We start from the raw sequence: 18,267 nt of genomic DNA, 5'->3' as shown, positions 1-18,267 counted from the left end.
TGTTTTTGAAAAAATTTTAAATCACATTACAATGCCATCTAACGAGATTTCATTGGAGATCTTTTTGACGTTTGAGAACAACGCGTTCGCGCTGTACGCGTCTATGGTTCTGCTCGCGTGGAAAGACAACGAGAAAAATTCGTGACGTGCTTAACCCACATCTTCCTCATAATATTCGTAAAATGTCCGCCTTTTTGTGACTTTTCCTTCTGATCTCGTAAAAATTTCATTTGCTTCGATAAACGATCGAATTTGCTAAACGTAACGATTCGAATGTTTTGTGGGAGAAAATAATGCTTATACTCGCGTATGGACACCAGTGTCAGACACGATAGCTAGGTGAGTGAACGTACGAGAGGTCCCTGAACGCTAACGTTGAATATCACAGCTGGTATCTCAACTTTCGGCACGACGTTCTCAATTCCTTGCCTTTTAACTTTCCCCTATCTGCCAATCGTGTTATTTACGCACAAAAACTGCTCTCTCATGATTTTTGTTACATAATTATAGTAATTTTGAGTTTTGTGGTGGGAAAATTTCAAGAAATTTTCTAGCTAGGATAGGCTATCGTCAGAAAGAGTGTTAACGGATTTTCTATCCCAGTGTAAATTTTGATCTCAATTTATTTTTATTTTACGAAATATTACTTTATAAGCAGAAAGAATCATTAAAGATTTGAAAAATAGATTTCTAATGACCTATATATGTTTTTTATGGTATGTGAAAGTGTATTCTGTTGGTGTATTAATAATTTTTAAAGTTATATTTTGAATGTTTGTTAAAAAATGTCAGGTATTCCTAAATGTTTATATACGTTTATATACGTTTATATTCCTAAATGGTTATATACGTAAATTTGTAGGATAACAATAAAATTCTTATTCATAATGCAATATGTAAATTATTTTTTGTCTTGTAGGTTTTATATAAATAAGAAACAAGTGTTACTGTCTTGGAGGCAGTATGAGTGTGAGTAGCATGTTTAAAAATATTGTACGAAATGTAAAAAAATTTCACTTGTATATTAATATCTAAAACACATTTGTAGAATCCTTATAGAGCCAGACCAACTAGGTCTAGAATAGATCACAGCTTAGGCTATGGAACTCATAATCAAAATATATGGAATCCAATGTCTAGAGTACCGCCTGAAGTATCGTCAAATGATCCCGTTCAACATCAACCACCACTTCTGAATCAGCCAAAACAGTCAAATGATCCTTGGAATAATTCATGGAATTGGGATTTTGACAAACAGGCAGATAATCAGCAACAGCAACCGCTACAGTCAGAACAGCAGCAACAGCATTATGTACCTTCTTATGCCAATCAAGGACAGTTGATACCTAATTCCATTCAAGATCATTATTATCAAAGTGTTAACGGTAATAAAAATGATCTGCTCAATCAGAATTTGACATCAGACAGAAATATACCAGGGACAGTTGCTAATAGGCCACCAATTCCTAATCATACAGATTCTTTTACATCTTATTCAAATTATAATCAATATCAGCAATATCCACCACCGCCACCTCGAACAAATTCTATTAAATCTGGATCTATGAATTTCGATCAACCACAATGGGCAGGTGATCAACAATCTCAAAATGTTTCATATTTACAAAAGTCAGGTGTACAAAATCAAAAAGAGCAAGCATCACGTCCTACTTTAGTTGGTAGCAATTATAATTGGATGAAGTCTAATCAAACAAATGTAATGACTCCACAAAATTGGCAAAAACCAGCTGCTGTATCGGGACATTGGCAGGATCCAAAAATGGACAAGGAGGCACAAAATTTTGATGATCTAGGTAATCAATATACACCACCAGTACAACAAACTAGATCAAGCCAACACCTTCTACCTTCTACTGAAAATAAAGAATATTCTATAAATGATACGAATGACGCAAATAATTGGTCCAGTCAAGTTCATATGTCTTCTCAATGGAATGCTCAGAACCGCGAATCTGCAATACCTAATCAAAGTCAGCAAGTAACACAAGCTAATGATGAATTTAATTCTTGGCCTCAAGCAAATACTGAAGTCTCACAATCTTGGAAAAAGACCAATGACAATAATGCAACTCAGTGGTTACATGAACAGCAGGAAAATAATAATTTAATAGAAGAAAGTGTTAAACAAGAAGTCACTGGCGCAGTTGCTACAAATGACTGGCAACAAAATCGTACAATACCATCTCATCTTATTCATCCTAATATTATTCCAGCAGTAGATCCAAATATAGAACATGAAGAAAGAAAACGGTCTGCTCCTTCATTAATTTCAAATTCTGTCAGCTCTAAAGATCCTAATACACAGATAAAAACAAATATTGCTAAATCATATCCATCTGACTCTCGGCTTAATATGTCCGCTACTCCTGAAACTATATCAACTGTTGCAAGTTCTGAAAATATTTCTGTGCAAGAGAACAATGATTTTAATTTAGCAAATGATGCGACAGAATGGGGTAAAAGTAATTCAACTGAAGAGTTGCCTGTAAAATTAGAACAGTTAAATCTTGGTACTAAAGTAAATAAAAATGTTGAAAGTCAAAATGAATTGAAAGAATCACAATCTGTTAACCCTGAAGATGGGTGGAATCAAAATGCGCTTTCCAATAATGGTGTTACACCTGATAATATATCTGGATTGCCTTTAGAATGTGCTGTACTCGGTACAGAAAATGCTCATTCCAATGATAATCAAAATCTTGTTAGTCAAGATCATACGGCGCTTAATCCATATCAAATGACAAACATTAAGTCTTCAGACAATATAGCACAAAGTGGATATGATCAATGGTACAGCCAGGATGCATTGCCACTTTCCTCAGAAAATACATTGTATTCGAAAGATAATGTTCGTCCACCAAAAGAATGGAGTATAGAACAAAACGTAGAGAACTATGAAAATATCCAACAGCCTTCAGAATTTATAAATTTAGAAGTAGTCACGCCATCATTACAGGAACAAGATATATATGGCTCAAGAGATTCTATAAATAAGGAAACTTTAGATAATGATCCTAAACCAGTTCCAAATTCTGCCAAGGAGGTGGCCAGTACACGTGATTTTAGACAGGAAATAAGTAATATTGAAGTACCCTCTGTGCAGCAGTCCACACGATCTCATTCCCTTCTTCAGGCAGAACAGGTAAAAGAAATGAGTCAACATTTTTTGTGCAGTTAAAATAAGTAAAATTATTTTACAGGTGCCAGATAATTACGAGTTCGCATCAAACGATAGAAATACTTTTCTGGAAACCGGAGAATTAACCGATTCTCATCAAGAACATGAACCGAGTCCGCCAAGTCAAGATGATGAAAATGACGAAGTGCCTAATGACATTCCCTTTTTACGCGAAGTACCGGGACAATCAAGTTCCATAGATCCACGTAGGAATGATCCAACCGGGCAAGAACAATATGTTCAGACTGGTCAAAGATTGTCTGATCCAAGAAGAAATGATCCGTCTGGTCAAGAGCAAGGTCTTCAATTAAGGAATATGTCTGAAAGATCAGAACGGCGCGATGTTCCACCTGGACAAGAAAGAAATGTTCCTTTACTTTCACGATCAGATTCCGACACGATGGAACGCCGAAACGATCCATCTGGCAGAGAACGGTCTCTGCCTCCGCAACAATCACGAAATGATCCATCTGGAGAAGAAAGATATCAGTCGCAATCCCAAATTATGTTAGAACCAAGTGAGACACGGGAAATACCTGGAAGAGGTAATGAATCTGAAGATCCTGTTCAGCAGACTGAAGAAAACCTTAGACAAATACCGGGCGGTGCATCTTCCAATGAAGTTACTCAGTCACCAGATGACAGATCTAATGGAAGAGTAGTTACAGGCTCTCAAGAAGTTCCTTCTATAGGCTGTGAGAGAATGCTTTATATCTATGTAAATTCAATATTTTTGTATGTACTTATTATTAAATTTTTGTATCTCATTTCAGCTGCAATACAGGATCAGACCGGTGACTCAAGAAACAAACGCGAGGAAGCTGTTGGCGCATCAATACGCGAGAGTCAAGGAATTCCTAGTGCATCGAATCGTAGAGATTCGTATGAAGATGAGGATGATGAAGGAGGATCCGGAAATAGTAGAGATGATAGCAGAGAAAGACGACGTGACAGTAGCTCGGAACGCCGAAGATACGAATACGAACGAAAAAGCGCGTAGTTAGTAGATATATAATAACTGAACTTTGGAGAAATTCATAAGTTATTTAAAGCTTAAGATTTTAAACCTTAACTTGCAGTTACGATCGTGAACGGGAATATGATGATGATTATTATTACGATCGCCGTCGTGGAGGAGAAAACGATCGGACATATAATACTCGCGATGAATTCGATCGTCGAGAAATTCCTTATCGAGAAGATGATCGCAAGCATCATAGTCGAGACGATCTAGATAGGCATTCAAGAGAAGAGGTCGATAGAAGAGGCAGAACTAAAGAAGATCTAGATGATAGAGACATTAGAAGAAGACCTGACGATCGCAGAAAAGATAGGGTTGATGATGGAATACGACGCAGGGAAAGAGATATTAGAGACTATGATTTACGATATTCTAGAGATCGCGATTATCTTGACCGTGACAGAAGAAGGGACGATAGACGACCAAGACGATACGATGATTACGATATAAGAGATCCATATAGGAGAGAATATTACGACGATCCTTATAGTAGAGGGTATATATCTTTTTAGCACGCAATTGATATTTTAACATGATATTTTGTACATATATATCATTTTTTTCGGATTTTAGATCGAGACCGTCCAGTAGATCCTCCTATAATGATAGAGATCGAGAGTACTACATGCGATCGAGAGATCCGTATTATCCTTATAATGGTATACATATATATATATGTCGGAGAGGGAAAGACAGCGGGATTTCCCGTCCGGAATGTTGGGAAATACCCCAATACACCCCAATACCCCTAGTCCAGACTTTTATCTCTACCACGCACGCCATTGTCAACTTCATTAATATCGATCTCGTCTTCGGCGGTTTTATTACAGGCATTAATTATTTGTCTTACACATAGCGAGGCTATTTTGTGTAATATTACGTCGAAACCTTGACTTAAAATTTCACGATCAATCGCGATATCATATTTTAAAATAACCGTCAGCGAGGGCACGACGAATTTATCTCTAATGTAAAACCACTAACACCCGCAACGGATAAGAGTTGAGATGTACCAATATTTCTCATTCCTCGCATTACTACTATATCAATCGTTCTTTTGTCAGAAAATCTCAAGACTACGGATTCTTTAATCGGTGAACACTCGGCTCCCAAAAATCGGGGTAAAATGGAAACTATTCGACGCTCGTTATTGAAATTATATTCAGGGCACTGCTTTCTGAGGATTTTTCTCCATAATCAAATTGACAGCTGCGCATCATGCAGCGGAATCGGTCGTAAGCTCTTGCAGTGTTATAACCGGCACCGATCCCACTTCTGATGTCGGAGTCAGGTTGGTATTTTGGGGCGTTCGATGAACCTTTACTTACTTTACCGTCGCGAATGTAGCCAATCTTTATCAGTACGAATGTGGACACTACCAGAGGCTACGAGTAATGGTAATAGGATGGTCGAGATGATGGTGACAACGAATTCAGGTTCGATAACGAATCCACGGTCCACGGGAGGACTAGTATCAACGTGCTACTCGATTCGGGTAATTTCCCGATAACTCAATCGGCAATTCGTCCAACAACTCACTAACCAACTAACTAACTCTAACTCTAACTCTCCTAATTCAAAAGAGGCTGCCCTTGTACACTCCTGTCCCCGCTTCTCGGGTTAATCTTTGTTCTAAGGAGAGCCATATAATCATTTCATACCTCTGTCAGGTACATGTCCCTTCCGTGACCGTGGCTACGTCCGGTGACCTGCCATGTCACTTCGAGCCCAAACCCATCGTCATAAAGTCAGATTGGAACATTAAGACTATTTCTTATTTTTATTACTTAAGGGCGGACTAGTGTATTGGGGTTTTTCCCAACATTCCGGACGGGAAATCCCGCTGTCTTTCCCTCTCCGACACATATATGTCGGACAGGAAAGGACACCGGAGCCTTCCCTCTGGAACTTCGGGAAAATCCGTAAAGTTGTAATTAAAATTTACAGTTGTAATTAAACAATTTGCTGTCGTCCTGCCCAATTGTACTTGTTTGCGATTTGTGATAATAAACTTGAGCTCAAGGTGAACGCCGCGCTTGAGCTCAACGTCAAGGCCGCGGTCAACGGGACGGGCTCTTCGTCTAACAAAGGTGCGGAGTGATGTTATGACCCTCATTAAAGGAAATACCCATAGAGGTACCCGACAGTAAAACATGCTAACGGTTCCTTCGGACAATGAATACCTGATGTTGAGGCACGTACACAGCACAAGTCTAGTTAGCCCGAGGACCCGTTATAAAACCTGGGTTTTCCGGCAATTAAGATTTGTGCAAAGGGACAGGCAGCTTTTGTCCCAAATCGACCAATCGACAGCGACGTCGATCCGAGGATCTCGTGCACATAGACACATCCCACCATAGTTTTCCTCGGTGGCGTCACTGGAACGATTTCATTCTTTCTTGAGATCGCATCGACGAAGGGAGTAGCGCCTTACGATGAGTGAGTAGTACACGTTTGAGTTAGAGCAAGTATATCTATCACCCTGTTGACCGCGGCTACGTTCGGCGGCTGTTGGTCGCCTTGAGTTCAAATTTTTTATCACAAATCGCAAACAAGTACAATTGGGCAGGATGACGGCAAATTGTTTAATTACAACTTTACGGATTTTCCCGAAGTTCCAGAGGGAAGGCTCCGGTGTCCTTTCCTCTCCGACATATATATATCCCTTGTGTAGTTAAATTCTTGTTTCAAAAAATAAAATAGATTATTTTGTGTTGAAGGCTATCCCGGATACGATTATGGTGTTCATTATGCCAGTAACTATTATGCATACATTGAAAATTTGCGACGTACAAACCCTGCTGCTTATTCGGAATGGTATCATAAATATTATGCCAATCAACATCAACAACAACACATTTCTCGTGGTGTTGTCAATTATCCTGAAGACAGAGCAAGTGTCCATTCCGGGCGTAGTTCTTGCGACGAAAGGTAAGTGTTAGAGGAGTTAAAGCAAGTATTGGATGAATATTCTGGTTCTATTTTCCTATAGACTTTATAACATTCATTATGTGTTAGATTTTTTACAAATTCAAGTGCATGCTTCTACTCGCCAAACAAAGCATTATATGTTCCGTATTTCGGGTATCCCGGATGGACTAGGAGTCCACAACGAAGACAGAATTCAAGTTATCAAAATTTAAATAGGTGAGACCGGGAGAATTCTCTCGGTTCAAGATTTGCTCGAAATATTGAAAATATCAAATTTTCTGTCATTGAGAGTAATTTAGTTAAAATACTTTCCTGCCATTTAAAATATCTTTCTTTAAGTAGATGATTAGAATTCCTCACTAGAGTTAGTATTTGTTAAGATATATTAAAATATTTATATATACTTGTAGGTCTTATTAGAAACAATCTGTCTTCCTTTCTTGTAGTTGTCCTGCTCGACGATCCATTATATTATTGTTGGTTTCAATCCAAGTGCGACAATAAAAATTGTATTTTTCAGAACAACTGGTGATAAACGAACTTTAGCTGATATATCTATGCTTGAAGATTCAACAACTACCTCTGCTCGTATGACACCAACTAAATTCTCTATTTCACATGTGTATGGTATGATTTCAAGTGTCATCATTTATTTATCAAAATTCACTGTAACAAGATTTATAAAAATATCTTACTTTCAGGATGTTTCTCTATTGGATCATTGATACATGTGCATCCATCTTATCCATCTGATGGTGAAAGAGCCAAAGTAGATATTTTTAGATTGGATAATCTACTTTCACATGATCCAGTAGCACGCGATTTACGTGCCTATCCTGGTCCCCTAATTAAGCAAGTGTAATCAGTATATCTATAATCTAAGCATGCGTATTCTCATTTAAGTGCATGGAACATTTCAATTTATTTTTACAAAAAACAAAATTTCATGCTGTATTGTTTTCGGTAATGTATGTAGTACATATGCATGCTTGGACATTAATTATTATTTTACTTAATTTTATATTTGTAACATTTTGTAAATAATTCCCCGCCTATTTACATTATTTGTAATACCATATCTCGCTTTTTTGTATAGGGGTGTGACTCATAAAAAGACCATTATCGAATATTGTGAGAATAAAATTAAAAGGGCAGCGTCAAACGAAGAGATGGTTGATCGTGCTTCATACATACTTTTATATGAACTAATGATTATGTTGATTCAACAAAATGGGGTGAGATATATTTTTTGTACATACATACAATTTACTTTTTGTATCTGATCGTACGCGTGTTTTCCAGAATGTTGTCGGCGTTGATATAGCAGCATTGTTACTCAGAAATAAAGATGCATATCCTTACGATGTAAATAAGCAAAAGTCGCAGGATTCAGGAAGAAGGGAATCGATAATATCTCAAAGATCGGGAGCCTCAGTTGGAGATAGTGTTCAAGGTAGTCAAGATGGTGCAACGACATCCGAAAAAGTCGAAAGTAAGCCACGGAGAAGCACTGAACAAATAACAGACGAATTTAGAAATACGTTACTTTATGGATTAGTCCAAGAAGCATTAGGTAAATATATATTTATATCCTTTATGAGATTAAACGCGTACATGATGTTTATTTGTTTTAAATTTAATTATTTTTAATATACAGAATATGCAATGAACGAAGGTCTTTGGGGACATGCACTCTTCTTAGCTAGCAAATTGGATAAACGTACGCATGCATCTGTAATGACACGTTTTGCCAATAGTTTACCGTATCACGATCCATTGCAAACTTTATATCAACTTCATTCTGGCCGTGTGCCAGCTGTTGTTACTGGTATATCGGATCCTCGATGGGATGACTGGAGACCTCATTTAGCAATGATTATATCCAACACATCTGCCAATCCAGAAATTAATCGTCGCTCAATTACAACTCTCGGTGATACACTTTCTGCACGAGGAGATATTTATGCAGCGCATTTCTGTTACGTACTTGCACAAGTTGATTTTGGTACCTATGGAGCAAGTAATGTAAAACTTGTACTGATCGGTGCAAACCATCAGAAAGCATACAATGTATTTTCCTCAACGGAAGCCGTTATGCTCACGGAAATATACGAATATGCCAGAAATCTTAGTGAACCAGGTTTTACATTAGTAGATCTACAAACTTTTAAGTTCGACTTGGCAATAAAAATGGTAGATCATGGATTAATAGAGAAAGCTTTACTATATATAGAACAGATTGCAGTAAACATTTTTAACGAATCATTGAAGTACAAAAAGTCGTTTATTAATGCCGTGTATAATTTAGGAGACAGGATTAGGTATCATGATCCTGTCTATAAAGATTCTATCGATGAAGCTACAACTTTAACTTGGTTCAATAATCTAGCTGAAATTGTTGGTAAATGCCATGTAAGTTTAAATAGAAGATAAACATTAAAAGTATTATTTTATTTGAACTGTATAAGAAACGAGGATGTTACTTTATTACAGGAGGGAGAAATTACCGAAAATGAAGTTTACGTTCCTCAAGCAAAACAAGAATCGTATAACAGTATACAAAATCAAGAAGTGCATGAAATGAAACAACAACAGCAGTGGAACACGATTCAACCCGAATACAGAGAAGGTCCAACGTCGGTGATGGAAGTAGCCACGACTGATACACAGTCAGAATGGCAGCCATTATCTTTACCACCGAATATACCAGATCCATATGATCAAAGTATGCAGTATACGAGAAATAACGAAGAATCTTGTCAATATCAACAACCTCAACAGCAGGATTATTGGACTCAAGACTCTTATTATCAAAGCAATTATGGAAGAAACGATAGTACCATCACGAATTGGCAACAATCGACATATTCTTCAGAACAAAGTGATATTGACAACTCTCAACAGCAAGAAAAATGGAACTATAAGGTAAATTAATTGTTCCAATTTATGACATAATAATATGTGGTTTTTATTCGCTTATCCTGTATCATTTCACACGTATTTCGTTACATATTCCGATAGTATAATTATTGTGTGTTTATTATCCTTACTCGTACATGTACATACTAATTAAATTTTTCGTGTTTGATTCTTTCATAGAATAATATCTTTAAATCTTCCGATATTGTACGTACATGTAGAAATAACATTTTTTTTCGTCTCTTTCTTTTCTAATGCTTGCATATGGACAGACGGAAAGAGAAGAACAAACACCTACCCTTGAAGTAAGTAATTACATGGTTACTGCGGATAGTAATCTCGATCCTGAGTGGTCATTGGATGACACCAATGTTAGCTCATTACGACGACGCAAAGTATTAACAGATTCGGATCGATGCGCTAGCCCTCATTCTTCCGATTTTAATATTAGTATTTATACGGGCATATCGTCAACTTTTAAACCAACTATTTTAAATGAAAAATCCATGAAATCGCGGAAAATGATAACATACCCAAAGATCACGGTAGCTTATCCGAGAATCTTACCAAATAATACAATTTACCCGAAAGACGTAAATAAAATAAAGAAACTAGATGGTAGGTACGTGAAGCCACCTTCTTCGCAGCCGCCCATATTCCTAAAATGTAAAGTTAAAAAGAAAATGGAAAATAACGAAGACAAAAATTCTGGCGATGCAGATGAAAATAATTTGACTTTATCGGCCACTACTGATTTAGATATTCAATTTAGTAAGGTTAATTTTGAGTTTCCTTCTATGTTTAATTCTGGTTCAAGTTCAAGAAACAAGCCAATTATAGCTTCCGAAAGTATGAATCAAACTTTAAAGCAATATTGTAATTTCGAGGACAAAAGAGTTATGAGAATAGCTCCGCATATTCGAAGAAAAGATGTTATTTGTGATACAGTAGATGCATGGTCTTATTCGAATTCTTCACAGAATTCCACCGAATTGTGTCGATATAAACCGCTTATTTTTGGTGGTACGTACCCGATAGATTTACCGGTTAAATCAACAAGTGACCTTCGTTTAACAAAATTCAAAGATGTTCCTATGGAAAAGTCCATCCCTAAAACTTATGATATTGATGTTCCAACGGATTGTGAGTAGAAAATATATTAGGTTTCTCGATGTTAAAACCTCAATGTTACTGTACATTTGTAGTTATATCTGCAAGAAATATTAACTTACTTTCGTACGTCAGTTAGTTCTTCCGCTTATAAAATAACGTTTCCGATGAATAATGTTTTATGTTATTAGAAGGCATGAATAACACAAATATTTGATACAAAGTAATTTGTTCTCGTTTTAGATATCATTTATGTATATAAATCTGTTGATATTAAATATGTAATAAAGTTTCCCATGTTACTGATTTTCCTGAATTTTTAAAAAATATCTCACATCGATTATAAACATGTGAGCAAAGTTTTTCACTATTTACTGTTATAGTTAGATACTTCTGTGAAGAGAAAAGAATGTATATGTATATAAAATATTAAATGCACAAATAACGTGTACTTACGCTATTACAGTAAACAGTGATCGACTTTGCTGGGGCAACTTTGCGATGATGAATTGTATACTTTATTTCAGTCATCGCAACCGGCAATTTCGATGACACCGTCAACGAGAAAACAGTACGATCCATTGGAAGAATTGGATGCCCTCGAGACTCCGAAACCAGCCTCGAAACCTGCAGCTTCAGCTAAAAAAGTATCGGAAAAACCAGTCGAAAAGAAACCTTCTAACAGCGGAGGTTCTTGGTTTGGCGGCCTCTTCAGCAAGCTTGCTCCAAAACCAAGGAACCAGATGATTCTTCCAGATGACAGTAACCCGACGGTAAGATTTTCGAAACATTAAAGCCTTAATAGATCATTAAAAAATTACGATAGCTGGTTTTATACTTTTCTGTCGCTTAAGGGCTCACGCGGGTACTTATGGTAATTATGACGTCTTTTATGCTGAAAGGGAGAAAGGCCAGTATAATTCAATGTTCGGTCATTTAATTAACAGCTAACGAATTATTGATATATTCTGGCTTAACATTCCAATTTTCGTGTCTAACAAAAAAATTATATAGTGAAATTATTTGAGCCCTGTAGTTTAGTTCTTTTTCCCATATAAAAGAGATATTTGTGCTCCCTTTGTGTAAATAAAGAGGCGCAATAATATTTATATTTCGCTTTATCTCTTAAATAGATCGTTTGGGATCCGGTTGCTAAAAAGTGGATGAATAAAGACGAAGACGGAGATAGTAATTCGGCTACAATAGCTCCCCCTCCGAAAGCTTCTGACATGGGATTTAGATCACCTGTGCCTGAACAACCACCTCAATCATCTCAGCCACCTTCGCAGGCAGATGACACCTCTGTGAACAAATTCAAATTACCCAAAGGTAGAAGTATGCGTGCTAATTATATAGATGTAATGAATCCAGGTGGTCCAAAAAATAACGCAGTACCTTCAAGTATACCAACCCCAGTAACATCTCCAATGGTACCTATGGCTACGTCGTCGCCTCAGTTATTTATCCCTGCTCCAGGTAAATTTTCTATAACTCGTGAATTCACATAAAGTTTATTTTCATTAATCACATCGCTCTTTTTTCTTCCTTTTTGTAGTTAACGATCCAAGTGCTCCTGTAGACTTCTTAACTTCAACGGAAGCAACAGCAGCCGTACCTACGAACGTTCCTGAGAATACATCTCAAGGGGTAAGTTCTTTTTATTGCGAACAATAATCTTCGCGAACTTTCATGCACATACAATGGTCTTTTGTCATCACAAACATATATTCAACATTAACAATACAGTTTCATGTGTATATCTACAATCTCAGATTCACTGTACACAACTCTTTTATCTTTTTGTCATGGCTGCAGTATGCTGGTATGCAGCTTTGTTGTACTTTAAACCTGTATCTGGAACTGTAATGTTAAAATGTTATTTTCTCTCCTTTACAGTTATATTCGTAATAACAATTTGTATGTACTCTACATTTTCCTTAGTTTTGTGCGTTGTCTGTTTATCCAAAAATACCTGTTTTCTTGTCTTTTAAATTAATTCTTATTTTCGTATGTACAATATACTTATTCAAAAATTATATATGTTTTTTGTTATTTGAATTATTCAATGGGTAACGGTATCAATTCCTAACTAGGTTTCTTTTTCCTACAAACGAAGAACAAACAAACTATTTCGTCCCTTTTTAATTGAAAATTATATGATTTTTGTATTATATTTTAACGTTCGTTATACTAGGTAGATTTTCCAAGATCACAATAGATATCCTCTTTCTCGCAAACCTGTGTTTAATCCACCTTTCTTTTTTTTGTTTCCTTTGCAAGCAGTCGGGGAGGCAGAATGATGTAGCCAAATAATAATTGTTGCCGATAGTAAGAACTATTTTATTAATTTTATACGCTGTTCTTTAGTATTGTATGTGCATGGTTTGTAATGTTTATCTAGTAGCATGGATGACAGTGTAAATATTGTATGTATGCTCGATGCAACGAGTTTCAATTATTTGCAACATTACGGCATTTGAACAAATCGAGTTATAGCAAAGACGATTAAGAGGGGATAGAAAACGGAGCATACTGTTTAAAAAGCCACTTTTTAATACTTGTTTGTCCATTATCCTTCTTTTTGATATTTGTGTTCTGTATAATGTTACGCAACACTCCTTTAGAGTTTCTTTTTTTTGCATGTACACAATTTCCTGGTAACAGGTGTACAAGGAAGGGTGATTTAAGTCACAAGCTAACATATGGTACAGGATACTAAAATAACGCAGTAGTATATTTACATTATATTTTTTAGCATGGTTTATTTTTGCAATTAAAAGGTATATTTATCATAGAGAACATCACAGTTTTATACATGACAATACTAGAGATTTGCAATACCGATTACATACAATTCTGATATTTCATGGTCTCCTACGTGAAGTAATTTTATTAAAAAGTAGTAATCTTTGTTTTATGATAGAAGGAAGTCGGTATTGCATCCTCACAAACTTTGTTACCTAATCATAGCAATAGAATGAGTATTCGGTTAGTGAGACAAAATTGTTGTGTTGTATATGGCACACAGTTCTCTCGATGGAGCTCAACCAGCTCGTTATCGCGAGAGGTGCAGAGCTACACTATGAGGGATCCGCGTTTTCTCCCACAGAACAAGGTAATCCAGTGGCATTAGACATTTCTCATTCCAAAGGTGATATCACTTACAAATACTACTCAACAATACACGGTAGAAACTCTTACTTATTTATTACAGTGTCGTATTTTATAATTAATTCGTAATTGTGCAAAGTATTTATTTTCTATTTAGAACTGCCCTTACAAGTGAAATGATACCTGAGATTTTTTTTTATGAATAAATTTTCAATAGTTGAATTCGTTTTAACTCAAAAATTATTTCACGTGTATAGGTCTGTTTGAAATATATTTTATATTTGCAATAGATTTAAGATAAGATATCGTTTCATACTTCACAGTCATATAGCTTTCGCCCTTAAATCAAGCTTAAATTCATTAAAGTCGAGCAATTTATTTTCATAAGATTTTTATGGCAAAGCTATGGGAAAGCTTGGTGAAGGATGTATTTATGGTTTTGGTCTCGCAGTGTTATACGTTAATTGCGAAGCTTTTATTTTATGCTTTGTATCACATCAAACTGTAAGCTCCAAATTACAAACGTAACAAGGAAATGTGATCGTTTAATTACTATTTTTCAATCTTGATATTATATCGTTTCATGACAAAAGAATGATATAACAAATTTACAATGGCATAAGAAGAGTACAAAAGATTCAATTGATATTGCAAAATTGTAAAATTTATGACATAGTTGTATATAATTTCAATCTGACGTTGTGATTTATTTTTCAAGAAAATGATGATCTTTAGGGACCAATGATGTACAACCCGAACGACACGAAGAATCGTTCAGTAAAGAGCATACAGCAGAGCCGGTATCCTCCACGATAAAAATCGCAAGATCTTCAACAGCACGCGTATTCGCTGATGAATAACCCCGAAAGATTTTTTCCTTTTATCAAGATCACGTTGTTCAAACGAATCGAAATTTTCGCAGATTACACAGGCAAACATACCTCAAATTACGTAAGCAAATAATAATAGACGCGTTATAAGTTTTAGTCAAGTATATGTGAATTTCCAATTTCGATTTTACAAGGATCAATTTACTTTCTCTAGAAATGCGATGTCTGGAGAGTATATCATACATGTATATGTATCTTAAGTATATAATTGCTTCTAAATAGTACCGTGAGCATCTGATGAATATCGCAATTTAATACAGAAAAACGTTTAAGAAGCCGTTAATGTTAAGAGGGTTCACTTATTTCCGTTTATTAACTTGTATCTTGTAAAAGTTCTACGCATTGATCGTTCTTAGTTAGGTCTACACAGGGTACTTGTTTTGTAACATTAGTTTTTCTCACGGAATGTTTTCTAACTATCTCGTTGATATATGGTCACGCAAATCGTAGATATTTTTATTTTGTCAAATAGTTCTTACGATTCAATTCATTTGCAAGTATCGCTTATTAACAGCGTAGATTTCAACACGAAAATAATATGCGTTGCTGTTGTTAAGGCGAATGGATTGAACGTTTTTATCGCGGTGTTTTAATGAGTTATATCGAGAATTCCAATAATAAAGCAGCTGTTGAGAAATGTATGTTATGTTGTATGAGATCGCGAATGTTGAGGATAGTGTTAAGTTTGCGCTCGTAACTAAAATTCAGGTTTATGTTGTGCGTGAGTATAATCGTAATAAGAATAATGTCGACCGTATCGTCGACATTCTGGACGAAATTTGTTACAGTCTAAGAGCATGGTGATATACCACCGAGTCTGATTTTATATGCTGGCAAAGGACAGTTATTACATAGAAAACGAAGCGGATATCAGTAATGTAAGAAATGTTAGAAATCTGAAAATTTTATGGACCTTATTATTGTTGGGTGATCTCTGTCATGCAGGTACTGTTATTAATCATCAGACTAGTATATCATTATACCAACATTATATGAATAAGAAGCGTAACTGCCATCTATGTATCTATTTGAATCCGGAATAATCGACAAAATGTTCTTCTCGAATTTTTGCCTTTCTTCGTAATCGTTCAATGCATTTCTTTCAACAAATTTTGTCCAAAAATCGTTTGATAGCTAGTTTACGAATACCAGATATAATATTTTCTTTATAAGCAATCTTCTTCAATTTGGTACACGTTGTGCTTTATTTTCGATATTATAAGCGAGGCTACACATTTAAAAATTCCGAATTTTGTCTTTGTTCATTGTACGATGTAACGAAACGATATTTATCACCTGACGAAATAACCACGAGTTATACTATAATTCTCTAACTTATTCATACTGATAGGTAAATGCTGACTTGTAGATTGCAGCGTTCAATCGAACCATGCATATGTTTTCTCTCTAGGAGATGTGCATAGCTCGTTTGTTCCTGGTATGTATATAAAAACATTGGTGCTGTCAGAGCGTTTCAGTTTGTAATTATCAGATCCGTATGCCATAAAGAGTTTAATCTGCTCAACTGGAAGAGAAAATATTTTATGAAACGAGCAAATACGCTTCTATACACAAGGATGTTATTTCGCGTTTTTCTTTTTACGAGCGTAATACGATTATTCCAAAAGTCTATGTTCCTCTCGGTGATCGCTTTCGATGATATATATATATATATTACATATTATATTTTTCGCGAACATTACCGAGGGAAGTTCGTTCTGTTACATATGAGCCAAGCGATAGTGGCGAATTTGACAACCTGCCGAACGAAGGATAACATTCTCGCAATGTACAAACGTAGGATAAGTCTTATAGATCGGTTTCTCACTTAACGTCCAGCATTTTGTGATAGGAATACGATCGAAAGCAAGGACACATCGCGAATATTATCGAACGGGCGTATTCAAAATATAGCGCGCATCAGTTGGTAGGAAAAAACAGAAAATAAAGAAGAAAGACATGACATTTTATTCCTTTAATGTCCGTAATTTCCATAAATCGGCCGGTCTTGGTCGGGACTGTTCGAAGGAAGTAAGATTGAAAAATGCAAAGAGAATAGCTCCATTTCGTTTGTGTGAAATAATATTCTTTTTCCGCCATTAATCACAATTGGAGTGAAGCTGGTTTTGTCGAGATTTGTAAAATATATTAGATTATTCGGTTTTATATTCGTGACACGGTAATGTGCTTTCAAGACATATATATATATTACGCATAAATTGTAGCATATTATTATGTGAAACGCGTCTTCGTGTATGTTACATGTATATACGTATATATAGATATATAATGAAAGTTATGATTTGTACATATAATAAACATAAGTCTCTCTCTTCGGGAAATACAACAAATTCACATGTTGCTATGTTAAATAGAGCCATTTGTCGAACTGTCCTTCTCGCGTTCAAGTAAATCAAAGACTTATTATTACATTTTAGCTTGAAATGCAACATCAAAATCAGAATAATTCTTCTTGTGAAAAATGGCATTAAGATGCAAAATATGTGTCTTGATTATGAAAAAAATGATTTTCTATGCGAAATTAATGTTAAATTTATTTCAACGAAATACCTCGGTTTTGTTGAGCAGGTTTATATATCTTAATTAAGTAAAATTGAGATTTTGAGTATGTAAGTTCGATCGATTTGTATCCCTCTGTCGATATGCCCGAATGCAGCCGAAGTGATATGTGTACTCGCAGTAAACTAATAAACGTCAAAAGAGGGTTTTAACATGAAACGTTAACGTTGAACAGAAGTATTAATTGAATTGTACGTAATATATGTATAGAATGGTTTATGAATGATGCGATTTCGGCTTAATGTAATATATTACGATATATCTTTAATGCACTTTATAATTCAAATGTCGATGTATGTTTATGGGAAATACGGATAATAAGAAATGTATACTGTATATTAATATTACTACTATCCCTATCATTATTACTGCTATTATAATAAAGAATGATATATGAAAGACAACATACGAGTCTCGATATTTCGCAAATTTGTCTTTTTCATCGTAAATATGCATTTTCTACGACTATATCTGCATCGAAAGGAATTTTTTAAGTTTGAAATACA

At 35.5% G+C, this 18,267-nt stretch overlaps 1 protein-coding gene and 1 long non-coding RNA gene across 12 annotated transcripts; one reads left to right on the top strand and one right to left on the bottom strand.

The window, feature by feature from the left end:
- Nucleotides 1-4: 4 nt before the first annotated feature.
- On the top strand, nt 5-18,165 carry LOC117206119 (protein transport protein Sec16A). 11 transcript variants are annotated; one of them, XR_004487335.1, is made up of 21 exons: nt 6-339; nt 920-969; nt 1,049-3,163; nt 3,222-3,894; nt 3,973-4,198; nt 4,279-4,716; nt 4,794-4,879; nt 6,941-7,151; nt 7,672-7,778; nt 7,853-8,009; nt 8,248-8,386; nt 8,454-8,724; nt 8,809-9,563; nt 9,645-10,076; nt 10,343-10,375; nt 11,708-11,953; nt 12,314-12,656; nt 12,736-12,827; nt 13,464-13,508; nt 14,209-14,295; nt 15,027-15,047. XR_004487335.1 is itself a non-coding variant. In XM_033445148.1 (20 exons), exons 2-20 carry the CDS (start codon nt 964-966, stop codon nt 15,105-15,107), a joined length of 6,483 nt encoding a protein of 2,160 aa, XP_033301039.1. In that variant the 5' UTR covers nt 5-339; nt 920-963; the 3' UTR covers nt 15,108-18,165. The 11 variants fall into 11 exon arrangements, 10 of the variants coding, with proteins under 10 accessions (XP_033301039.1, XP_033301038.1, XP_033301037.1 ...); XM_033445148.1 differs by lacking the exon at nt 13,464-13,508 and having other exon boundaries at nt 5-339; nt 3,222-3,879; nt 15,027-18,165; XM_033445147.1 differs by lacking the exon at nt 13,464-13,508 and having other exon boundaries at nt 7,853-8,003; nt 15,027-18,165.
- LOC117206125 lies at nt 12,727-13,286 on the bottom strand. The gene is made up of 2 exons (XR_004487336.1): nt 13,111-13,286; nt 12,727-13,040 (listed from the first exon to the last, which is right to left on the bottom strand). It is a non-coding gene; the product is annotated as an uncharacterized LOC117206125 (long non-coding RNA).
- Nucleotides 18,166-18,267: the final 102 nt, after the last annotated feature.

Source organism: Bombus bifarius, unplaced genomic scaffold, assembly GCF_011952205.1.
Source record: "Bombus bifarius isolate JDL3187 unplaced genomic scaffold, Bbif_JDL3187 scf7180000007996, whole genome shotgun sequence".
NCBI classification, from domain to species: Eukaryota; Metazoa; Arthropoda; class Insecta; order Hymenoptera; family Apidae; genus Bombus; species Bombus bifarius.
This window is presented reverse-complemented; position numbering and strand designations above follow the sequence as displayed.